Raw genomic sequence first — 23,877 nt, forward strand, 5'->3', positions numbered from 1 at the left:
TTTTATTTAGCAATATCCTCAAGCAATGTCTGAGACACGCGTCGAATTGCCTGACAGCTTCGATTTTGAAAACTACATGAGCAATTATCAAGGTAAAAGATGGTTTGTTTGAAGCAAGACAGAACGAATATAACTAAACAACTTTACCAAAGGCCTTGGTAAAATTTCTAGGTGTTTGTATATTGCAAAGAAATGCAATCAAGTTGCAATTGAAGCTTACAGATACGCTATCAAAGAGATTCAAGAAAACACATTCAATATTGAAAAATACAAAACTACTATAAAAGAATTAAATGCTCATTTGATCAAGAAAGAACAAGCACCAGAACCTCTTGACCAAAATTGGATTGACAACGTACGAGCCATTGCAAAAGCAACTGCAGATTCTTTGGAGGCCGATTTAAAAATCGCTAAAAGCAAACTGTTTAAAGAAGAAATGAGAGTAATTGTAGCATGAAAGAAACTTGCTCACAGACTAATTTTTTTAGGCATGTTATATACGACTTGGAGAACATTACTACAAATGTGGTGATGGACCATCGGCTATAAGAAACTTTGTTCGAACTCGAGATTACTGTACAACGAACCAGCACACCATTGAAATGTGTTTCAATACTATCAAAGTAAGAAGCAAGGATACCATAATAAGGGATTTCTCACATATTTTACAGGTTTACTTGGATGAATGCAACTTTACGCATGTAGTTCAAACTTACATTGCACGAGCTGAATCAATACCTAATACAGCACACAATGCAAGCTCAACTGCCAAACTAAAATGCTATCAAGCATTGACACTTTTGGGGAAAACAGACTCCCCAAAGAAATACCGCTCTGTAGCTGAAGCAATGATTGATATCCCATTTGAAGCAAGCTCTTTTTGTAGTGATACTCTGTCTCCCAATGATATAGCCATCTATGGTGGCCTATCAGCACTTGCTTCGTTTGATCGTCGTGAGTTGCAAACGCGATTGCTAAACAATGCCAACTTTAAGAACTTTTTGGGACTGGAACCTTCACTGTATGAATTAATCGAATCGTTTTATCGATCGAAATATACTAAATGCTTTGAGATTTTGAATGAGTACAAACAATTGCTGAGATTGGATATGTTTATGGAATCAAGCTTAGATCGTTTAATGCAGCTTGTTCATGAAAAGGCCATTGTACAATATTGCACTCCATATTCAAATATTGATATGAGAAAAATGGCTCGGGCATTTAATATTGATGTAGACACATTAGAGGATTACTTGGTTGATTTAATTGGAAAGAACGAGATGATGACTGCTCGCATTGATAGTCATAATAAGGTAATGCTATTAGTCCTTATCATAGCTTGTATTAACAAATTTTTAAATCAGATCGTTCGTACAAAAAAGCAAGATAAGCGTACTCAAGCATTTGAACAGTCCTTTGTTGCAGGTAATGATTTTGAGAAATCATCAAAAGCTCTTTTGCTACGATTAAATTTATTAAAAGCTGATTTGATCATTAAATAAAATTATGCATCATTTGCTATATTTTTGAATCTCCGTTTGAGGGCTTATATTCAGTTTTTTGTTTTTTTAGAATAAATTGCACATTTACAATTTATATGAGCACAGAAGCCTCCGTCATCGTCGTAAGTACAGCTAGCGTAGATTTTTCTTTGATTATAACTAAACTTTTTTTAGGGTCACAGATTTGCAAATACTGCGGAAGATTATGAAGAAAGAGAGTTATGGGAGAAAGCAGCAGAAGCACATTCAAAGGCAGCGGGTATGTAACGTGCCTATAAACATTGACTACATTACTAAGTTGCCCAACTCATAGAACATTTCGAAATTGCTTTAAATGATGCTGCCGACGATGAGGTATTAGCTTTATTAAAATCAATTTGAGCAAGACGTAAATTTAATATTTTTGTAAATGATAGACGATAAAAACACTTAAATTACTAACAGCAAATCACAGACGAAAATCTAATGACTTGAACAGAAAGCTAGAGAGAATGAAATCTGTAGCCTCTCAAAAGGACAGGCAGCTTTCTACTCATAATAACTTGAAGCTAATGGGTTCAAATGGTGGGCTTCGTAATGCTTTACCAGAAAAAAAAAACAACAAATATAGTGGACATTTGGTTTCTAGACTTTCTAATAAGAGTGAATACCTATCGTCAGAAGACGGACTGCGAAGAGCTGGTGGTATAGGGGAATCCTATGCGCTTCTATCAAACGTGAGATAATTATAAATACATATAACGTGATCTTGTATGAAGCTCAGCATTAATAATATGTGTTTAGGATGATGATAACGATGACACATTCAACAAATTTTTGGAAACAGTAGATACCTTGCTCCAAGGTCTAATTAATCCGGCAGTAGCATTTACTTCTGCGCCCTTAAACAAGAATGATATACCTGTTCTAAATGATACCCAAACAAGCGATGATGAAATTGATGCTCAGATTACCAATAATAACATGATGGAGTCTTTCTATATAGTTCCCACACCCAAAGAACATGAAAACCATCGTCTTGTAAACTTGCCTAAATTTAAAAAAATAGACGATTTAAGGTAACATGCAAATATTATTTTAAATGAAAATGCTAAAATATTGCTCACAACAGAAATATTACTGAGAGAACAAAAGAGTTTTATCTTACTGAAAACGAGAAATTAAAAAGACAAATAAGTATACTCACGAAACGCGCCAAGGCTTTAGAACATGTATATTTTTTTTTAAAAAAAAATCCCTAAATGTCTATCTCACGGTTTTAATACTAGTCTGCCGAAGAAGGAAATACATTGAAGAACAGTATTCTTCAGTTTCGAAACAATGTTCACCAACAAGCTAAGCGTATTATGCAATCCCACTATGAATATTCAATGAGGTTATCTGCTGTAGCTTTATCTAACGGTGGGGCAAACTCAATCAATGTGAACTCAATACGTTATCCTTCATTGCTAGGAGCTGGGACAAGCGGAGGTGACCTGGGTAAATAATAGCCCCCTTCTTCTCACGATTTGTTCTAATATTTTGTACAATAGTAAATCGATTAAAAGAACTTGAGGAAGAGAATAAGCAGTTGAAGGCTCAAAATGAAAAGCAAAAAAAGTTAGCCAACAAGTATAAAGAAAAATGGGATATGCTGAAAGAGAATGCAAAGAAAAGGCGTGCTTCTACTCCAATACAAAAAACCACAAATGAAGAAAAATAGAAGATATGTATACGCTCATATACAGCTTTATAATCAAACATTATAAATCACTCATCGGTTTGGTTTTGTGCTCTTTTTCTATAAAAGGCACATATTTCATGCGATTTAAGCATTCTCTGTCATATCCTCGCATGATTTCTGGTGTTGGAACCTCTGTTTGTTATGGATTATCAATAAGAAATGCAATTGATATGTTAAAAGACATTGACATATAGAAAGTGTGTTGCTTTTCTTCATATTGTTTGACTCATGCTTTATTTACTAAAAGAAATTTTGCCCTGCTCATATTACATAATAAATGACGCTTGTGTAAAGCTTCTTGTCTTTCAAACTTAAAACATGCTTAGATCAGGCAGTAAGCAAAAGGATCGAGTCATTTGTAAGCACTTTTTTTTTTCTATTTTGGAAAAAATATGTGTAACAAATGGAAGAAATTTAATGACGTGAAAGATAATCGTACCACTTTTACACCGCATTTAGTTGTTGTGCAACTAACTTGTCAATAATATTAGCCTATTGTTTTGGGTAAAACATTTTTTTTTTTTTTCACAGGAAACCTTCAATACATTCCATTACAAGGAACTTTCCTTTTGAGAACACTTTTGTTACTTTTCATTTGTTAATTTTTTCTTTCGGAGATTGTCCTTATCAACCGTGTGCCTTGATAAATTTAGTTTCAAGGAATGGTCGTATTTAACCAAATATATACAATGTCGATTGGATAATTCGATGTGAAACTTCGCCTCTGAAAAATAAAGAAAAAAGCAAAGAAAATGCAAAAGCAACATATTTCTTTTTCTTATTCATCTCTGATATACTTTTTTTTTAAAAAAAAAAAAACATTGTTTATTATTTACACAAGATGGGAAACGTTGCTTCTCAAGACAAAAGCAAGGAAATAAAAAAGGATTATCTAAATTGCAGAAAATATACTTTTAAAAAGCCTCAACAATCGTCACAACAAGCATCTCCTAATAATATTTTACCTGAGACGTCAAGTAATGCTTCAGTATCAAAGAATATGCCTGATATCTCATCAAGCCCGGCTATTGAAGACATGAAATTATGTGCTCAAAGAATATTGAGTAAATCATCTTCTGCATCGGAAATATCTGCACAATACACCAAAAGCAATGCTATTAAAGATGAAAGGAGCACATTATCTTTAGAAGCAAGAAGAAAAATAGTTCAAAGATTTAACTACAAGTGTTGTCTTCCTATTGAAGAAACCATGGCAGACTATTTACTGAATGCAGTAAGTTTTTTTTTTTTTTTTTTTTTTTTTGATCGATGGAATTTTCTAAAAAAAGTAATTATTATGCAGCACTTTGTTATTAAACATCTTTTTGGCGGGAACTTTTCTGCTCCAGTACATGAAATCCTATCAAATTCAATATCAGTTGCAAAAGACACTGTGTTTATCAACAGAAATTCCTTAGAACCTATAACCCCTCCGTGTGATGACCCCTTTTCATTTTCAATTGGCATGAAACAAGATACGGTTGCTCGTGGACTTGATATTGTATGCGGCACTGGTACTTGGGCTATGGAGATGGCTTCCACTTTTCCCGAAAGTCATTTTTATGGAATTGGCTACGATGCCATCTATCCAACTAGTATCAAACCCCAAAATGTTCATTTTTCTACAAGAGACATACTTGATTCAAGTGGGTTTCCTTTTAAAGATGAGCATTTTGATTATGTTCACATGAGATTTGTCTGGTGCTATTTTTCCAAAGCTGATGCAAAGGTTAATTTTACTATTCTATCCCCCCTCTCTCTTTTTTTTTTCTTTGTAAGCTTACACGTTCTTTTGTAGTTTGTGATGTCTGAAGTTAATCGAGTTTTAAAACCTGGAGGCTACGTTGAAATGAGAGACTGTGATCCTATCATGAAGAATACTGGGCCTATTGGTACTAATTTATATGAAAACCGTAAGTATCTATGATGCATAATACATAGCTTTATTTTGAAATTGAAATGTTAATATACGCTATTTGCTTAGTTGGTGCACACATTTACAATAGTCATAATATTGATGCAACCTGGACACAACATTTACCTGAGCTTCTTAGTCATCAAGCAGGACTTACTGATATTCATCACCAAATGATGCCCATTACTTTTGAAAGATCGACACCTATGGCTAACTGCATAAATAACTTCTTGAGTGATAGTATCAAAAGTTATAAGCCATTATTCATGGAGTCATGCGGCTTCTCTCCAGAAGAGTGTGATGTTGTTATACAAAAAGCAATTGATGAAGCACATCATAAACATTCATACTTTAATTTCTACATTTGTTGGGGTCGAAAGCCTCTTGTTGCTGATCAATTGGTAACAACACCTTTGGCTAGACATGATTCACACTCTGCTTTATCCACTTCAAGTAGCTACTGGACATGTAAAGATAACTCGGAAGCATTTCCCTTGACTCCATGTCAATCACCTGGTGAACTGCCGGAAACAGTGGCCATGTCTGACAGTGTTGATGACATTTGCCAGTTTGCTAATGGCTTCATTGAGTGAATTCTAAAGATACCTTTTACGGATACCTTTTTAAATTTGCAAATTGTACTTATTTGAATTCTTTTAATTTTTGTATATATTCACTGTATACTATTTTTAAACCATAAAAAAAAACTTGTATTGAATAAAAAAAGTATATATCACAAATATAACAATCGCAGGATATTTTATCAAAGACATGCGATTAAGTTCAGTAGAGTAATATAACTGGTTTATTTTTGTGATAACTCATTACCGATCTTGTAATTCATGATCTTATTCCAATCCATCTTATTTCGAGTCATGGGCAACGCTCTTCTTAAACCCTTGAATGTATTTTCGGCAAGTTCATTGTAACTCTCATTCATTGTATTTTGATATCCTCTATCAAAGCTAGCAATTTGTTTTAATAGTGATTCTGCTAGTTGAACTTCATTCTATAAATAAATGAATAAAAAAAGCTTACACATGTAATAAATTTATGTCAACATACATCAACTTTAGTCACTTGTGCTTCAAAGTTCTTGTCAGCGTTCAACTGAACATTGCCATCTTCATAATAGTGAACATTTACTTTTGCAGCACCCTTCAAGTTGCCAGACTGGGTATCGTATATCCATGAAGCGAGCCATCTGCCGTTCCAGAAATTGTTTGGGTTATATTTATTGTCAACAATGGCTATAGCAATCTCATTGTTCTCGGTAGCATGTACAGTGCATACACCATTAGGGTAGTGATCATCAACATACTTTAAAGCTTCTGTTTGAACTGCTTCTCGGAGACTGTCTAAAGGAATTTCAGACGTATAGTCTTCCAAGTCAGAAGCTGTCTAATGAACATAATTAGTAACGGCATTATACAATACATATGTTTTCTTTTCTCTCTTCTTACCAAACGAACATGGTCAAATTTGAATGTCTTCTTTGAGCGTGGGTCAAGGTATCTATCTTCTCCAACCTTACCATGTTTACATATAATGACCTGTTCAAATTTCATTAGTGTCTGCATGTCGTTTTTTTTTTAGTATACTTGTGCTTGTACCTCATACTCAAACTCGGGAGGACAAACGGTAATATGTTGTTCAGTATTGTACTGTTCCAGTGTCTGAACAATACCATCTTGAAGAGCCTCGTCATTATTAACCAAGGTACGTACATCTGCACAAATGTTAGTAAATCAGCAGCTTTATTTTATATCTTTTCTTGTACCATTAAACACATCGTTTACTTCCCCAGGTGGACTGGAAAGAAGAAAAGACGAGGCAATCTTTACTTTATCTTCAACTGAAATGCTGCTCATAACTTTTATAAAAAAAGACAGAAAAAAAGAACCTTAAAAATAAGAGTGCCTCACGTGATTGTCAATTTGATTGGGTATCTTTTGAAACACGCGGAGACTTAAATAAATCTGTTCTTACTGCTTCATTTAATAACTGAATCAAGTATTAGGGAAATATGCATTTCGTACACATCATAGAACCTTCTTCCTCAGTCCATAACTGCCCTAGGAGCACTAATGTTTCCACCATACTTTCGTCCTTTCTCAGTTTTCACGCCCCTTTGATCAAGTCTCACAAAGGGCTTATACTTTTTTTTTTTTTTTTTTTTTGCTAATTGCCCTCCTTGATCTTCTTTGCTCCACCAAGAGACCATATTTCTTTTGCTATATAAAATAGTATGATTACCATACTAGCATTATGTATAGTGTCATTGCTTTCCTTTTTTTCTAAAGTAGACAGGCTCTAATAGAGTCAAAAGCCAGTCTGCTCTGGCTATAGTACGAGCAAGCATCTCAAAACCAAAGGAGTAGGACCAAAGCTACTTTATACCTTCAGCACCACGATCAGTTCAGAGGTCCTCCTCAATATGGCTGCTTTGAGCTATATAAAAATAAAATCAAAAGTCTTTCACTGCATCAACGTCTATGTATTGATCACGTGAAAGAGTCTTGAGGACAAGTAGAGATCATTTTTCTGCTAATAGCTTGGTAAAATCATGGACATACGACTTATTATAAGCCTAGATGGACATATATGATTACATCAACTAAAGAGAATAAAGGTTAACATAAAGAATCCTATTTGAGCTCATGCGATATTCTTCTGAGATGATTGAGCAGTGTATATTATCGTTTGCCCTCAATACATGTTCCAGTATTTACAAGATAGATGATCTCTAAGAGAAAACACCTACTTTATGGTTAAAGGAAACCTCTTCCTGTGTTTAGTTGTTGTAATGAAAATAAATATAAATTTGATATATATAGTATATATACATATTCAGCGCTAAGCTTGAATGCTTTAATTAACAAAAATTATTAGTTCTTTAAGAGCGTCACCTTTTTCCGTGTCGCGCAAGTAGTTTGATTATCAGAAACACGATGCATTTGGCGCCCAAAGGTATCCAAATAAGGAGGTCCATACTAATGTAGGCAAGCTGATGTCGTACTTTGCCAAGAAAGTTGAGCTCAAAAGCGGAACAGGTTAATGATAGGAAAGCATGTCCAACTCGATCCGTGCATTTTGTGATACAAGATCAGCACATTATTTGACTAGTAGAGGCACGTTCGCTGAAAGCATCAAATTGTTTGCTTTTATTGATTTTTCAATGAATTTAATCGCAATTAAAATATAATAGTAGTAATGATATGCTTATATTGAAGGATTAATTTCTTTCTCTATTTGAATATAAGAGATACATGCGCTAAAATCACACAAGATTACTTTAAATTCTCAGCCTAAAAAATGAGTTTACAGGCACATATAGCACCTAAATTACACTTTTATTACAACTACCAAGCTGTAAACATCATTGAAGGCAAATGATGCTCCTATCGCTTCGATCTCTTTATATCTGTTATGTTTATTTTTTTATAAGCTTTGGCTAGCCTCTCCTTTAGGTTAGTGCTAATAAAATATTTTTTAGCCTCTATCACATCACACGGATGTAACCAGACACATATTGATCTTTTAACTGAGCTGACAGAACTCTAGTCATCTTTTCCATCCTTGGATTACAATACAATCAAATTAGTAAAGTATTTAAACAAATCTTATGTTTTTTTTAAAAAAAAAAAAAAAAGATCAGCCATTATTTATCATACGACTGTAAATAATAAGATAATTGTTTCTTACTTAATGAGAAAAACACATTCATTATTATCAAATTTATTTGTACACACGCACTATACATCTTTTTGAATTTATATTTGGTGCTTACTGAGGATAAATTTGGGATTGACTGCTCGATTTGGGAAGTTGATCTTAAAATAAAAAAAAACTTTTCTTTACTAGTCTTATTTGATTTCTATTCTTGGAGATCATTTCCCTCTCCTTTTGTTTTTCTTGATCAATCAATTAGTGAAGTTAAAAAGAAAAAATAAGCTTAAGATTTGCTTTCTTAAAAGTGTGTGTGTTTATCAATAAAAAATGTTTGTGTAAATCCGTGTTATGGCAATTACACGTTAATTACTTGTTTGACATAACTTAAATCTCCGCTATATTCCAATATTAAAAAATGAAAAAGAAAATAAAGAAGACAATTGAGTGAAAAAAAAAAAAAAAAAAAAAATCCTGACAACCTTTAAAGTGAATAAAAAACAAAAGTAGATTAATTTAGAATCTAAGAATAAGAAATGAATAGTAAGTCACTTCAGTGTTGTGATACATGAAATACACGCTGAAGAGACTATAACGAGTATTTTCTAATTTCAATTTCCATTTTAACTATTTTTCGTATTCATGGTTATTTAATTTTCTTTTTTTTTTTTTTTTTTTTTTTTTCTTTATTCTATTTCTTTATAATCTCCCTCTTCCCCCCTATACTTTCCTTTATTCACCTCCCCTTTCCCCCTTTTTTTATAAGTAATGACTGACAATACATCAAGAGCTTATCATGAAAATAGATATAACGATTCTTTTGACTATCTTACACCTAATTCAAGGTAGATTATATTTTAATAATAAATCAATAACTTACACATACTCAAAGGATAATACCTCGGTCTTCACCAATGGAATATCATGTATGTTTACTTTTATAATAGCAATAAAAAATGAGTTTCATTGAACCTTATCATAGCCTGCAAGAACTACTTCTTTACAAAAGCCTGTAGACTATGGTAGAGAATCACTCATTGATCCAACTAGTGTTCAATTTTATACTCATCAAGATCACAGTTGTGGTTATGCCAAAGATGTTTACATTGGTACAATCAAATGAACAAATAAATAAAATACTAATAAATCTATATAGAGCCTACTAAAGCAACTATTATGATTGATCCAGTAGCAGATCAAGAACCTATTTCCCCAGTCCCCAATATCTCTTTCTTTCATCAGCATAATACACCTAGTCCACAGATACAAACGATCTGCAAACCTAAACGTGTGAAGTCTAATGTACAATATGTCGCTCAAGCACCCCTAAAAATGCAACAAGCCTGTATAGAGTCCTGTGAAGTTTCAATAGAACAAAAATCTGACAACTTTTCTTTACAGCCTGCACCACGGAACAAGAAAAATCAAAATGAAGGATCGGGTAGCATCAAAATAACTCCTACACAAAGCACTAGTAGTAATCGACTACCAAAACCTCCGCTCACACCACTTGTTATTCCTCCAACACCTGTGCGTTCATCCTCTTCGCCTGTCCACACCCTCGTCACACCCACCCGTACGTCCTCCATGAGCCATCAACTTGACACACAAATGACGCCTGGATCAAGCACACCAGGCTCCTCTCGCAGTGCTTACTCACCTCACGGCCTGTCTCCTTTTAGCAGCTCACCAATCACACCCTCACCCAACACATATCTATCACACACAATGATTCCTTCACCTCTATCAAACGAACATAACGGAGCAGCCCTAAAAGTGAACAGCCCTCATCATAAAAAGCAATCTATTTTACCTGATAATGCAGCAGAGCGTCTAGTACACCAAGGCATCAAATTTCATGAAGCAGGAAAGCTTGAGCAAGCAACAGAGATGTTTAAACAGGCTTCTGCTATGGATTTACCTATTGCCATGTTTTTATATGGTGTTTCCATTCGTCACGGATGGGTAATTAGTTACAATAGTTTAATATACAATATCTCATTTATTATCGGTAGGGTTGTAAAAAGAATGAACATCTTGCTTTTCAATACCTTCAAAAAGCAGCAGAACACGCTGTTGAGGACTTGGAAAGTTTTTCAAACACAGTCAATAAATCGGCATCAAAAGGGGAATTGATCATGGCTATTTATGAACTTGGTGTTTCCTTTAGACATGGATGGGGTGTAAGCATGATGATGTATTTATTTACTTTATACTGAATATATAAATAGTGTAGAAAGAATAAAGAAACAGCAGTTTATTATTTCAAGATAGCTGCAGATTTAAATGATCCAGATGCTCAAAATGATCTTGGCCATTGTTACTATCATGGACATGGTGTCAAAAAGGATTTAAAAATGGCTGCTAAATACTATCGTATGGCAGATAAACAAGGACAAGGTATCATGGGAAATTCTTGGATTTGGAAATCAAAATACGATTAATAAAACACAAGCTTGTTTTATAAAAACTTGATTTTTTTTTTATATACATGAAGGGAAATTATATGAGAATAATAGGGAATCATTAAATGGGGTTTTTTTGGTTTTTTTTGGTTTTTTAGAGGGTTTAAGTTGAAAAAGTGGGGTATCCATGAAATTAAATGTATCCACTTGAGCTACTTTTTTACGTCGAAAATCTACACCAAAATTCGTGTCTAAGAGATAAGTTAGTAAATTAAACAGAGAATATATAAAGAATTACATACGCAAACATAGTAATATCAACACCACAGTATTCACAAAAAGTTGAGTCAAGTTGATGGTTACCAATAAAAGTAACTTTTTCTGTTTTCTGTTTGTTTGCTTTCGTCGTTATTGTCTTTACAGGAGTCGCAATTTTTGAACAATTCATTTAACGCAAGAAAAAAAAAGTCTGGTTTTGATTAAAATGAAAAAACGGGAAATTTTTGCAAAACTTTTATATAAAAAGTTAAATTAAAACTCCCGAATCTGAAATCGCAGAAATCGAGTGTTTTCTGATGTTTTCTCGATTTAAATGGAAGATTTTTCAATATCACTTCATCCCCCCTTCCTTCCTTTTCAATCTTTTAGCATTTCAACTAAAAAGTCATACGCCTAGTTTAGGGCCCAAATCGTTGGATCGATGGACTTTTTTAGGAAAACTGTACTACTAACGCCACCCCCGTTTTTGTACATTGTTCTTAAAGCTTCCATTTTTTATCCTTTCTGCTATTCGCATATATATATATATATTTTTTTCATGCTTACAATTTTTTCCTTTTATGCATCTGCATCAAGTTTATATTTAAAAATCATGCTGAATGGTTCCAACACAGCCAAGCACAGTGTGAACGGTGGAATTTGTCAATTCGAGAAAAATAAATGTCGCTTGTCCGAAAATGAATATCGCGTGCCCAGAATTAAATATCGCTAAGCCTAAAATAGTTGTCGCCAAGCTCAAGAAATAATTGTCGCAAAAAAAATTATTTGTCGGTTCAAGCATAAGTACTTGTCGTTTTAGGTATAGAGATTTTACATTTTCAATGGCCAGCTGTTCTTACTTAACAAGATCCTTCGAGACATTTCACGATCCATCTGCGGCTACATTGATGAAGAAAACGAACTCGATTGATCAGTTCACAGTTCTACTATTTTTTTCTTTATCTTTTTTCATAGATTATTATTGTCAATTTTATTTTTTATCCATATATTACTTTGTTTATTCTTCTTCTTGCACCTGCCTCTTAATTATTGCTTTGAATAATTAACGCGGAGCAATATACAAAACCCTTTAAAAAAATATCCCTATCCAGCCATTCAATAGCAAAAGCAATACATATCATGAAGGAACGTCCAACCAAATTGTATATCCAAGATTCTTATTAACAATTACATCAAGTAAGATCCTCTTTCACATCCCCAAATACATATTGTATCAGCTGCTGCTCTTCCAAACTAACCAACAATATGAAACTGCTCCCATACACCATATTCACCGCAACAGGTGCTTCTGGTGGTAATCTCAGCCGTGATACGAAGCTTGGATCTCAAATATTTCAATTTTTTGCGAAGTCTGTATTGGGAGACCATACTGATTTTGTTTTGCACTTGGAATTAGCTTCGATTGAATCTGCTGCTATTGAAAAGACTACTGATACTTACAAGATATATCTGGAGATACTGAGTCTCGATGAGGACAAAATAAAACTCATAAGCAGCCGTTTAGAGCCGCTTTTGATTTCCCTTGCTCAGTTGGTCACGATGAAACTTAAAAGTTATAATGAGCAATTAATTGCTCAAATTGATGCCAAAATGAATAATTTGGTGCGATAAATAATTATCTAGATCTTAAAATTATTTTTTACACTTATAAATGAACATTCCCTCAATACAACCTAAACTTGCTGTTAACTAGTTTTGATCTACATATTCCCATCATCTCATCTCTATATTCTTATGATCACAAAAATTAACTTAGTATACGAGTAAATAAAAGTACAGTAGTGTTGATGCATATTTTTGGCTACAATATGGTTTCGAACAGTATTACAGTATTATTATTATTGAAAGTATCATTCAATAGTAAATCTGATATGTTGTATAATATGGGATATTTAGCATAAGTCATAAATAAACTTCTCCGTTTTGTGCTTTTATAAAAAATAAACCAAACAAAAAATATTATCATTGCCGTGTCTAAGTATACAATTCTTGGTATTTTTTAACCATGGAGTGTAAGGTATCTCAGGAATGGTGGACGGTTGTTTCTGAAAATTCTGGGCAAAAAGTCAAACAAAGCACATCATAACAAGAATACAGAGTTTCTTTAAAAAGCATGTATTTTGAGATACTCGAACTCTTGGTTATGGAAAATTGCACTTTAACAATAAATGTTAAACGTCATGTACAACAAAGCTTACAAGATGGCCACTGTAATATGTTTGTTAATAAATGCTTTGTGCGCCTTGGAGGCACGTAGGGAAGCCACCCTGTTATAGAATCAATCATTCCGTCTTCGCCGTATCGTTTTAAGTAACATTTTCAAATGAACACAGAAGAGTAACATGTCTGTTACAAGGAAGCAGCGTGCCTGCTCCTCTATAAATCCAAATTACTCCCAGTAAGTACTTGCTTCTTATGGGTTGGCCATTGCACTGCCAACGCAAGACCACCACACTTACAGCACCACGCCACAACACTTATAACTCAGTTTCACCACACTTATACTACAATTACAACAGATTTTGAAAGTTACTCTGGTTTTACTGCGCGTTTTCCACGTTTGGAAGTAATGAACTCGATATCTACAATAAAAGCAATTAGAGAGTGGTATAAACAAAAAAAGAGGTTCATATGAATAAGCTTACGGTGAATGACACTGTAGTGATTTCGTAAGTTGCGCTTATCAGCAGCCTGGAAGTTGCATACTTGACACGTTGAGGTAATAAAAACATACGTAGGTCCTTCATTCACTTTCGTCATCGTAATAGTGAAATGTGAGCAAATGGCTTTTGAATTTATTTATTGTAAAATGCAACAAGCTTGATATTTAGTAAGTTGTTAGGAATTTTTCAACTTAAAAACTTACCTTTCAACATTTCAGAAGTTGTAAGCATTTTGCAAGTTGTAAGGAATTTTATAGCTTGAAAAATTGTCTTTCAACATGACACATTTAGTACGCTGTAAGTTGCAAGGATTTTCCATTGTTTTTTATTATGGTTTTTCGTAGTGCTTTAATTTTTTTTTTTGTAAATAAATAGTTTATTTTTATTTATAAAATATGATAGGATCCACACATCTGAGAGCGATGTGAACCAAAAGGAACAGAGTGTAAGCGATTGAACATACTAGTCAAGGTCGAGTCTGCCCCTTTTGAGGGCAGCAAACTGCGACATAGCACGAGTGATCAGCTGTTTATCAATAAAAGGGAAGTCGTCAATAGCAATTCTCCAGTGGGCACGCAAGATAGCGGAAAGTGCACAGCAGCTGAGAGTCCAGGGATCAGTATTGTCAACAAAAGGAAACCACTCAAAAGACCAGAGGATTGAGCATACATCATCTTCAGTGAAAGTGAGTTGTGGACTAAAGAAACTTTTCTCTTTTTGAAAAAGCATATCTCTATTTCTGAGAGGATTTGTCTTAGTTAAGTGGACAAATGTAGGAAATAAAAAATTCTGCATTGTTTAATTGATTAACAATTTTGGGTATTGACTACTTGACGTTTATAGCAATTACACATCATAAAATGATATATTAAGCTACTCCCTGCGCAGCAATGGCCTAATATAGAAATATCGGATTTTGGATTTGTGTAAATGAATGGCATATTTCAAGTTCTTTTTAGAAGAGAAATGGCAATATGACAAAAAAAGAAGAAAAAGAAAAATAGAAAACCATTAATCATGCTTTTTAAAACTCACTGATCGAGAATTTGAGGAAATCAATTGAATACACGCAAAAAAAGTTATGTTAGTAAGTGTTTAAGTAAATATTTAATTCTTACTAAAAAGGAAATTATGTTTGGTAAGGTGATGGGCAATTAACATTAGAATTTTCTCCTTCTCTTAAAGACTTTGATCTATTTTAATCATTTATAGCCAACATAATCAATTTATGAATATTTTTAAAAGCGTTATTACACTATCATAGTGTTATACAACATTTACAAACTTGAGTTACTATGGCAATGAACATGAGCTTCCTTCAAAGTCTTCTCACCATAAAACTAACACATCTAACAGAAAAAATATTTATTGGGTGTTTTGCTTGAACCCTAAAAAAAGGATCACTTTTGACGTGCGAAGCTCATCAATTCTGGTAACCAATAGCTACCATATTTTTATCATTCATTCAACCCTTTCCACAAGATGCCAGCTACTTCTGTTTTATGTTTCTTACGTACCACGGTGGTCTTCATTAAAGATACCATTCCAAGCACAACGACAGAGATTCTTCTATTAATATTAAACCTTTTCCGGTTTCATTTATTTGTTACCTTTCTCAAAATTATATTTAATTTTATTCTTCTCATGTAAAAAGTACAATGACTTACTGCTTACTGTATCTCTTCTTGCAGTGTGAGTTTATTTTTTGGACGATTATGAGATCTAGATCATATATGTCTTTCTGCGTTACAATTAATACTAACATATTTATCATCTTTATGGTTTTTAGTGACACGTCTAATTCTCCTTAGTATTTACGTTTCTTCTTGTTTCTTATATACTAGACGCAAAACTAATTTGTTAAAAAGGACTAAATTGATGTATATCTAAATTGAGTTATTCTTTTTTTTCCCTACATTGATTAAAGTATTTGAAGGATTTCTGATTGAACATGTTTGATATAGAAAGAACTGGAAAGCAAAAGAAAAGGATGTCTCTTTGATTAATTATGGTAGAACTTAATTCTTTCTAAAGATTAATGACGGTGATTTAAAAAGTAAATTTTCTTACTGTTTATCTTACTTTCAAGCAACAAGTATAAAATGTTAAGTAAAAAACTTTTTTTGTATTTAAGAAATCCTATTGAATACATAAAGAAAAATGTTTTCAATAGTTCTGTATTTATAAAAATAGCACTTGTGAGTATCAAAACAGTACAGTATCTTCAAAGACAATGCATATTTTGTAAACTGCCCCCAAATTGCCGTCTTTCTTTTTTTTTTCAAATACATAGCAAATGCAAATAAACTCTATCGATCGTAGCCTCATTCTCTGATTCGATTTTAAAAGGTTACATCAATCAGCTTAACATTTTATACAACGTCAAGTAGGCAAAAGAAAATTTGGTGCAAAAATTGTTAATTTTCCTGACAAATACTTCCATAAATTTTTCATTTGAATCATCCAATTATTTTCGATTCAACTATTTTGTTATTGTGTTGACTCTGTTTGAGCTATTATATCCATGAATAATATGAAAAAAATCTTCGTTTGTAAAAAAAATCCTCCGTCCAAATACGAAAGCTTATCTTTTCAATACTGACCCTTTGGTCATAATTTTGCTATCTACTTTCAAATTTAGCTCTACCTACATAATTTCCGTACAAAGCGTACCTGAAACTAACCAATCACATACATAAACCCTAAGGATGAATTTGAACTTGAAAAAATAAGAGGGTTTATTCTTTTTATTCAAGCTACAGTATAACCTATTAACAATTTAGCGCGACAGTTAAGCATAACTACAAATATGATAAATTGAAAGCAATCTACTATTATTTAAGACAATTGAAAGGAAAATTGAAAAATATCACTTGATCAAGATCTTTTGCTTTTATTTGACTCATTCGCAACTTCAAAGATCATTATAGCATGAATCAAAGAGATGTAGAGAAATTCAAATCAGAAATTAAATATGAAAGGATATGAATTTAAAATCTGTAATTTTCTTTAACAAAATTGTGATTTAAACGACTCAACTTCAGAAGCACCATAACATTGTTTAATGAAACAAGATGATTCAAATACTTTAATTTTTTTTTTTCTTATCATACCTCAAACACATCGTCCAAAATAGCAAGCTTTTATGCAAGAATAAAAAAAGAAAACAATAAATATTAAGTCATATAATATTTTATTATTATTGCTTTTCTTCAATAAACATTATCATGAGTCAAAAACTGATGTTAATAAAACAATGATAAACGTCAAATTAGCAGGTTGGCAACTTTTTTCATTTACGTCCTTTGCTTTGTCTGAAACAGTTGGTTGTTACACAAAGAATTCGATACTCTGTTTCCTTTTTTCTCCATCATTCTTGAATTAACTAAGGTAAAATTGATACACATTTTTTTTATTAAAATCAAATTCCTTATTTATAATATACGTATATATATGGAAAAGAGATCTTTTAATTTTGTGTATTTTTTTCTAAAAAAAAAAAAGGGGGATAGTAGGGCCTCAAATTATATAATTTTATGCAGAAAGTTGTACACAAACAGAAAAGGGAGTGCACAATCTATTGTTATCAAATTTTCATTAAAAATCGTAAATATTTTCTTATTTATTTGTTCCTTACTATAAGTTATCGCTCTTTATTATAAGAAAATGGATAATTACTGGCTATTATTTAACCGTTTCACAACAACGTTCGTTTTTTTATTATTTTCATATAATTTTTTATGTTGGTTTATTCCTAAAATATTAAACATATACTATGAGAAGCTTCAATAAACATTAAATTTTTTATTCATAAAACAGGTGAACTCCTTTTTTATTTTTTATACTTGTTCAGCCAATCTACAGCTATCTTCATAAACTCGGGTTTGTCTTGGCTTAATAAAATGAGACCATTAGCTGCTGTGAGCTGATAAATTTCCACATCTGAAGAGAACGTTAGAAAAATGCTCATCGAGCAATTGACAATTTATTTCACCTTTTACTTGTTTAGCTTTTAGTACATCCAAGAACTTTTGTACCAAAGCCATTATTCCAGGTTTATTCTGGCCTAACGATCCTAAGACAGCTAAGAAATATAATGAGATGGGTTAGCTTTTTTTTTTTTTTTTTTTTGCTTATTAGGCTTTATATACCAAATAATTCCAAGCAAACATTATCAAGTACTTCCTCTCCGAGTAATGGCCATAAGGTACCTCTAATGTATTCGTCGTACACAAATGTCCAATTGTCCATTGTGCTAAGTAATAATTCCAGACTCTTGATTATACAGAATTTTAAATCTTCAAAAGCAACTATCGCATTCATTCATTAGCATTATCTCTTTGATATAAAAACTATTTTATTTTTACCTTTATCTTTATCATACAATTCCTTAAATCGAGGATCCTTTAATGTATTTGTGACCAAATCTACAGCAGTATTTAAAGAAGGCGTATCGTTTATACTGGGCCATTGACATATTGAAGCAATCTTGAAGTAAATTTCTTTAATCTATTGTATTATTAAAAGTTTAGTTTTTCTTTTCTTTTTTTTTTGTTTTTGTTTTATTTTAGCTTTTTTAAACTTACATTTTCTTTTTGGGTTGTATTAATAATGGATACAGCTATGGAGCAAATGCTTTTATGTAGCAAGCACTCTCCAATCTTTTGATTTGTCTCTTTGATTTCAAGACTATCACTGTAGATGCATGCAACGTTGAGTAAACATGTCATCGTATTTGCTATACATCTTGAATATCGAATCACATCATAGCATAGAGTACGCATTCTCTCAACATCGCTGGATTCCTTGCAAAGAATTGACACCGTTCTTATGTATCGCCTAACAACAAAGTTGTAAATAAAACTTTCTTTACTCTTTTTATGTTGAAACTACAAAACTTACATTAAGGTGCTTTGTGGTCTTGTTGATTTTATACGTTCAATAATGATTTGGAAAAGACTCTTTAAAGTCTTATCGTATGCTGTCATGTCTTCACGGGCAAGAGCCCATAGCAACCATGCATACGATTTTTCTCTTTTATCAATCGTGCTTGGTACTGAAATCCTTACACCACCGGGAATACCATAAGTAGAATCAGATGGTGTTGAAGGGCTTGCAGCAGATTTGATTTTTTCAAAACACGTTTCCATCTCTGATAGAACATAGCTTAATTCAGCAGATAGATTGATATATGTGGGGACAGTGTACTTTGTATTGATTGATTGATCAGCAATCTTGAGGTATTGAACATCTGGCCTTTGTTTCTTTTTGATTGGTTGATCAGATGTGGCAACAGTAGAATCGGCATTTACACGTTTGTTATTCACAGAAACATTATTAGCAGATGCATTATTTTCGGATTTAACATTGGCAGAAGTACTACTGACAGGAGTACTATTAGAAGATGCGCTGATCATATGTATGATATCGGTTGGTATATTATTGGCAGGTAAAATATTCACACGTCTATTATTATTGGATACATTATTGTCAGATCTATTACTGGCAGGTGTATTATTCACAGGTGTATTGGTGGCAGGCCCGCTAGTTATAGGTGTGCTATTCACATTTGTAATATTGGCAGACGTACTGTTCACAGGTGTAGTATTAACAGTTGTGCTATTATTGACTGGATTGTGTGGTTGCTTTTTGTGAAGAGGTATGGGGTTCGAGCTAATCATTTTGGAGGGATTTCGACTATTTACAAATTTAGCAAGCTTGCTGCGTGGCTTTGTAGAAGGCTTTTTAGTAGTTGGAGAAAGCACGGGCGGTGGCGGTATAAGGCCAGACACCCGATAAGCAATCTTATCAACCGTTTCTACTGGGTTTTCTTTGCGAAGTATCGTAGGTGATGTTGAAGATGAGGTCGTTGGTGTCTTGTTTGCCAAAGATTGACGTCTTATTATTTCTGGTGTCACTGTTGGCATTTCAAAACAAGGTGAAGATGATGAATTATTAATATATGGTGGGCTTTGTACAGATGAAGTTGAAATACGTCTGGTGACGTGTGATGCTTGTGTTGATGGTATATGCTGTGTTTGTGGTTGTTTGCACATAGACTTTGGTGTTGTTTCTATAGGTTGTGTAAATACTGGCGATGAAGTCGTAGCCATTTGAGTTGAAGATAAAGCCACTTCAACATTCACATCTTCGTCAGATCCACTAAGAGAGTCTATACTTTCTTGCCTCAGATACATTGCTTTAATCTGATTTCGTAGACTTTCATTTTCGAACTTTACAAGCTTCAATTCAGCACGTGCAAGACGCAGTCGTTCGTTCAATTTATTTTGGCTAGTAGAGTGCTCTATTGTAAATGATGGAGTATACTTCTTTTGTTCGGCTGTAGTAGATTCAGCATCTGTTGCCCTTTTCTCAGCTGTAATTAATCTAGACTCAAGTTCAGTATTTGATGAGCGCAGTTTTTTACATTCATGCTCAAGTGAATCGCATTTTGACTTATACACTTGTAGCTCTTCGCTTGTCTCATTATGTTTTGTTTTCAACATGTCGTGATTAATTTGAAGTTCCATTAATTCATCATCGACCTGCTCCTTTTCATTTCTTTCTTCCTCCAGTTGAGCTTTCAATTGATCAAACTCTTTACTCTTCTTTGCCAGCTCCTGATGTAGTTGCTTCTGATCTGCAATTTGCTTGGATGATATGCTACTGCTAGCGCCCTTCTTCTTTACTGCTTCATTAAGGCTCTCACATTTAGCTTCCAGTTGCTTAATATATGACTAAATAAACGCGTTAAAATAGTGCTTCTTTTTCATATAAAAGCATTACCTGGCTGCTATTGACAGATGATTCTACTGCTGCTTTTTCGTGTTTAAGCTTTTCAATTGTTTGCTCTAACATTTTAGCTTTATTTTTCAATTCAGTAGGATCTTCGCCTTTTGAACTTAACAAAAGTTTGTATCTTTCTTCTAGCTGTTGGTATTCTTTATTGCGTAGCTCTGTAATCTTTTCAGCAGCTTCTAGCTGTGTTTTTAATTCCTGTATTTTTTCTGCTTTTGTATCAACGTCTTAAAGAAAGTTAATACACTAAATGACAGAGCGATTTATAATATGTTACCTTGTTTAGCAGCCTTCAAGTATTGAAAAAGCTTGCTGGTTGAGATTATGCGTTTTTTCAGATTCTCAACATTATTGCTGGTTTGCTCTCCTGTATCAGTTGCTGCTTGATCTACTTCATTTACTTCTTGTCCTGCGTCTGACATTCTAAACTTATAAAGCTGAAACAAAAAAAAAAAAAAAAATCTATGGCTGAGGATATGTATGTGCCAAAAAAAGTCACATAGAAAATCACTTTATTCTGATGTCATCATATGAATAAAAAATCCTCATTCAACCCTTCATACAAAAGCTAATCCTAAGCACACAATATGTACGCAGTCAATGAACTATCCGACCTTAATTGGAAAGCACATTTGGTTTTTGTTGTGTCAAATGATAAATATAAACTCAATAACACGTCAAAGAATCATTAGGTAACAGATAATAACCCATACATATTTTGCTCCTTCTACACCTATTCTTATACCTAAAGGACGTACGTTTACAACGTCCAGAACTTCCATCTTTTTCCCTCTTAATTTTACAACACCTGCTTCATTTATTAACCCTAATAGAAGGTTTTTTATAGCATAGACATAATGTAAACTAAGTTAATAGGCTATTATATAGTACTGTGTATACGTCGCGTATGAAATGCCCTTGATAGATCTCATTAAACAAGAACCTGTATATCTACTGGTTCATTTACTTTGTACACAAAATTGAAAGGAAGGAGGGACTTGGTTTAAAAGAGACCAATGAGAAAAAGCATAGACATTTAAGAAGAGTTCATGGTTTCACACAAAGATAAGCTTTTTGGATGAATGATATATAAATATGGAAGTTTAGAGCCAATTTGGTAAAAAGAAAAAAATAATAAGCATAAAAAGCAAATCAATTATTGTTAATTTTTTTCTTTTTCTTTACAGAACAAAAAAAAAGGGATGGCATCGGTATTATCTTACATAATATCTATGTTTATTACATATGTGGTCACTCAACTCGGCCAAAGATTTATGTGGAAAAATAAAAAACAAGATGGAACACCGAAAATGCCATGGCCAGCAAGTCCAAGAGGCTTACCTTATTTAACAAAAGCGTACAATATATTTCAAAAAGAATCTTATCATGCTCTTACAAGATGGTCAAAACAGGTGGGTGACCTCTTTTCTGTAGAAATTGGTTTTAAGCGAGTTATTGTCATGAACAGTCCTGAACTGGTTCAAAAATTCTTGATTGAAAAGGAACAATACAACTCATCTCGCTCGCCATCAGACACTTTTGAAAGTACACTTACTGACAGAGCCAAGACTATTTACTCTGCTCCATTCTCAAGCTATTGGGCTCGTTTAAGGAGAGCAGTTCACGTTGTTATCGGTAAGGATCATCATCTCCAATTTGAACAAACCTTCAAGTCGCAATCAGAGACACTTTCATTTTGTATTGGAGAATCGCTAAAGGAAGAATGTAAGTTAACGGCAAAGGAGCTACGTCAGTTAGTCGATTTGATCGCTGCTGACACTGCATTGACAATGGTTATTGGTCCTGAAAAACGTAAACCTCAGACTTTACTTGAATTGGTAACTAAGTGTCGTGAACTTGAAGCACTTCAGACAAGCAAGTATAACCGTTTAGGCCAATTCTTTCCTGCTTTCAACTCTCTGGTTGATGTCTACAGACTGTTCGTGATGGATAGTTCCATTACCAAAGCTCGTAATGCTCTTTTGGATATATTTATGCCTTCATTCGAAACGATATATTCCCAAAAGGAACAAATAGAAGAATCAAAGAAAAAAGAAGGTTATGTACCCTATAGTAAAGTGTCAACAATTGCCAAGAGCTTGATAAGTATCGATCCTTCAAAGAACGACCCTGAACCCGTCCAACTCACCAAAGAAGAAATTCTGATTAATATTACCCATATGACTGTTCACGCACAGACCTACTTGGCTTCAACCCTCTTTTCTCTAATTCAACGTGCGGCTGGTGAGCCCAAATGGCAAACAATGATCTTGGAAGCTGATGAAGAAGAACAAATATCACTTGCAAAAGCATTTGTGAAAGAGTGTCTTCGTTTAGACGCCCCTAACAAATTGATTGCCTATACGCCCCGTACAGATTATGACTTTGAAGCACCTGATGGCTACATGTACCGCATTGACACTGATACCGAATTAGTAATGAATGTGGATGCTATTCACAAAAATACTAGGTATTATCCTAACCCTCAAGAATTTGCACCCGAACGTTTCATGAAATCTGAGAAGAAGATGGTCAGTCTTATGAAAGAAGATAAAACAGGTAAAAAGGTAGCCAATGATCATATGGCATTCGGTGCTGGCCGTCGTGTCTGTCTTGGTAGCAAAGCAAGCGAGGAAATGTTGACTGTTACCTTGTTGCACTTGATTAAAACATATATGCTTGAAGGAGGCAATGTAGATAATAAGATTGAAATTGGAACTAGTCTCTGGTCATGGACTGGCAGAACAGAGACTCAAGGTGGTTCTATTAGTTTTACCAGACGTCAATGATGATGCTTTTATATAATAGTAATAATTAAAAACTACAATAATACAAATATTAATAAACAACAAAATTTGATACATTTATTGAATCCATTCAAAAAACCCACACCCAGTATCTCTACCAGCAGCACAAGCAAAAA

General features: G+C 33.4%; 9 protein-coding genes across 9 annotated transcripts; 4 read left to right on the top strand and 5 right to left on the bottom strand.

The window, feature by feature from the left end:
• Positions 1-25: 25 nt before the first annotated feature.
• RO3G_03443 (uncharacterized protein) lies at positions 26-1,577 on the top strand (the record flags this gene model as incomplete). Its single annotated transcript, XM_067658033.1, has 6 exons — positions 26-92; positions 153-442; positions 489-623; positions 672-1,313; positions 1,365-1,425; positions 1,573-1,577. The coding sequence occupies 6 exons, from the start codon at positions 26-28 to the stop codon at positions 1,575-1,577; spliced, it is 1,200 nt and encodes a 399-aa protein (XP_067514134.1).
• A 2,489-nt stretch (positions 1,578-4,066) lies between these two features.
• RO3G_03444 (uncharacterized protein) lies at positions 4,067-5,733 on the top strand (the record flags this gene model as incomplete). The annotated part of the gene is made up of 4 exons (XM_067658034.1): positions 4,067-4,459; positions 4,529-4,954; positions 5,024-5,138; positions 5,210-5,733. The coding sequence occupies 4 exons, from the start codon at positions 4,067-4,069 to the stop codon at positions 5,731-5,733; spliced, it is 1,458 nt and encodes a 485-aa protein (XP_067514135.1).
• A 463-nt stretch (positions 5,734-6,196) lies between these two features.
• RO3G_03445 (uncharacterized protein) lies at positions 6,197-7,011 on the bottom strand (the record flags this gene model as incomplete). Its single annotated transcript, XM_067658035.1, has 4 exons — positions 6,197-6,541; positions 6,604-6,693; positions 6,754-6,869; positions 6,921-7,011. 4 exons carry the CDS (start codon positions 7,009-7,011, stop codon positions 6,197-6,199), a joined length of 642 nt encoding a protein of 213 aa, XP_067514136.1.
• Positions 7,012-7,321: 310 nt separating this feature from the next.
• Positions 7,322-8,097, bottom strand: RO3G_03446 (uncharacterized protein; the record flags this gene model as incomplete). Its single annotated transcript, XM_067658036.1, has 4 exons — positions 7,322-7,368; positions 7,397-7,400; positions 7,541-7,591; positions 8,050-8,097. 4 exons carry the CDS (start codon positions 8,095-8,097, stop codon positions 7,322-7,324), a joined length of 150 nt encoding a protein of 49 aa, XP_067514137.1.
• A 1,480-nt stretch (positions 8,098-9,577) lies between these two features.
• RO3G_03447 (uncharacterized protein) lies at positions 9,578-11,253 on the top strand (the record flags this gene model as incomplete). The annotated part of the gene is made up of 6 exons (XM_067658037.1): positions 9,578-9,654; positions 9,702-9,735; positions 9,792-9,918; positions 9,966-10,774; positions 10,825-10,992; positions 11,041-11,253. The coding sequence occupies 6 exons, from the start codon at positions 9,578-9,580 to the stop codon at positions 11,251-11,253; spliced, it is 1,428 nt and encodes a 475-aa protein (XP_067514138.1).
• A 1,473-nt stretch (positions 11,254-12,726) lies between these two features.
• On the bottom strand, positions 12,727-12,861 carry RO3G_03448 (uncharacterized protein; the record flags this gene model as incomplete). The annotated part of the gene is made up of 1 exon (XM_067658038.1): positions 12,727-12,861. One exon carries the CDS (start codon positions 12,859-12,861, stop codon positions 12,727-12,729), a length of 135 nt encoding a protein of 44 aa, XP_067514139.1.
• Positions 12,862-14,370: 1,509 nt separating this feature from the next.
• Positions 14,371-14,885, bottom strand: RO3G_03449 (uncharacterized protein; the record flags this gene model as incomplete). The annotated part of the gene is made up of 2 exons (XM_067658039.1): positions 14,371-14,413; positions 14,620-14,885. 2 exons carry the CDS (start codon positions 14,883-14,885, stop codon positions 14,371-14,373), a joined length of 309 nt encoding a protein of 102 aa, XP_067514140.1.
• A 3,182-nt stretch (positions 14,886-18,067) lies between these two features.
• Positions 18,068-21,376, bottom strand: RO3G_03450 (uncharacterized protein; the record flags this gene model as incomplete). The annotated part of the gene is made up of 7 exons (XM_067658040.1): positions 18,068-18,240; positions 18,308-18,466; positions 18,524-18,665; positions 18,743-18,995; positions 19,059-20,893; positions 20,943-21,181; positions 21,232-21,376. The coding sequence occupies 7 exons, from the start codon at positions 21,374-21,376 to the stop codon at positions 18,068-18,070; spliced, it is 2,946 nt and encodes a 981-aa protein (XP_067514141.1).
• Positions 21,377-22,186: 810 nt separating this feature from the next.
• On the top strand, positions 22,187-23,743 carry RO3G_03451 (uncharacterized protein; the record flags this gene model as incomplete). Its single annotated transcript, XM_067658041.1, has 1 exon — positions 22,187-23,743. The coding sequence occupies one exon, from the start codon at positions 22,187-22,189 to the stop codon at positions 23,741-23,743; it is 1,557 nt and encodes a 518-aa protein (XP_067514142.1).
• Between the last annotated feature and the right edge of the window lie 134 nt (positions 23,744-23,877).

The sequence above is a fragment of the Rhizopus delemar genome, genomic scaffold, assembly GCF_000149305.1.
Source record: "Rhizopus delemar RA 99-880 supercont3.2 genomic scaffold, whole genome shotgun sequence".
Taxonomy (NCBI): Eukaryota; Fungi; Mucoromycota; class Mucoromycetes; order Mucorales; family Rhizopodaceae; genus Rhizopus; species Rhizopus delemar.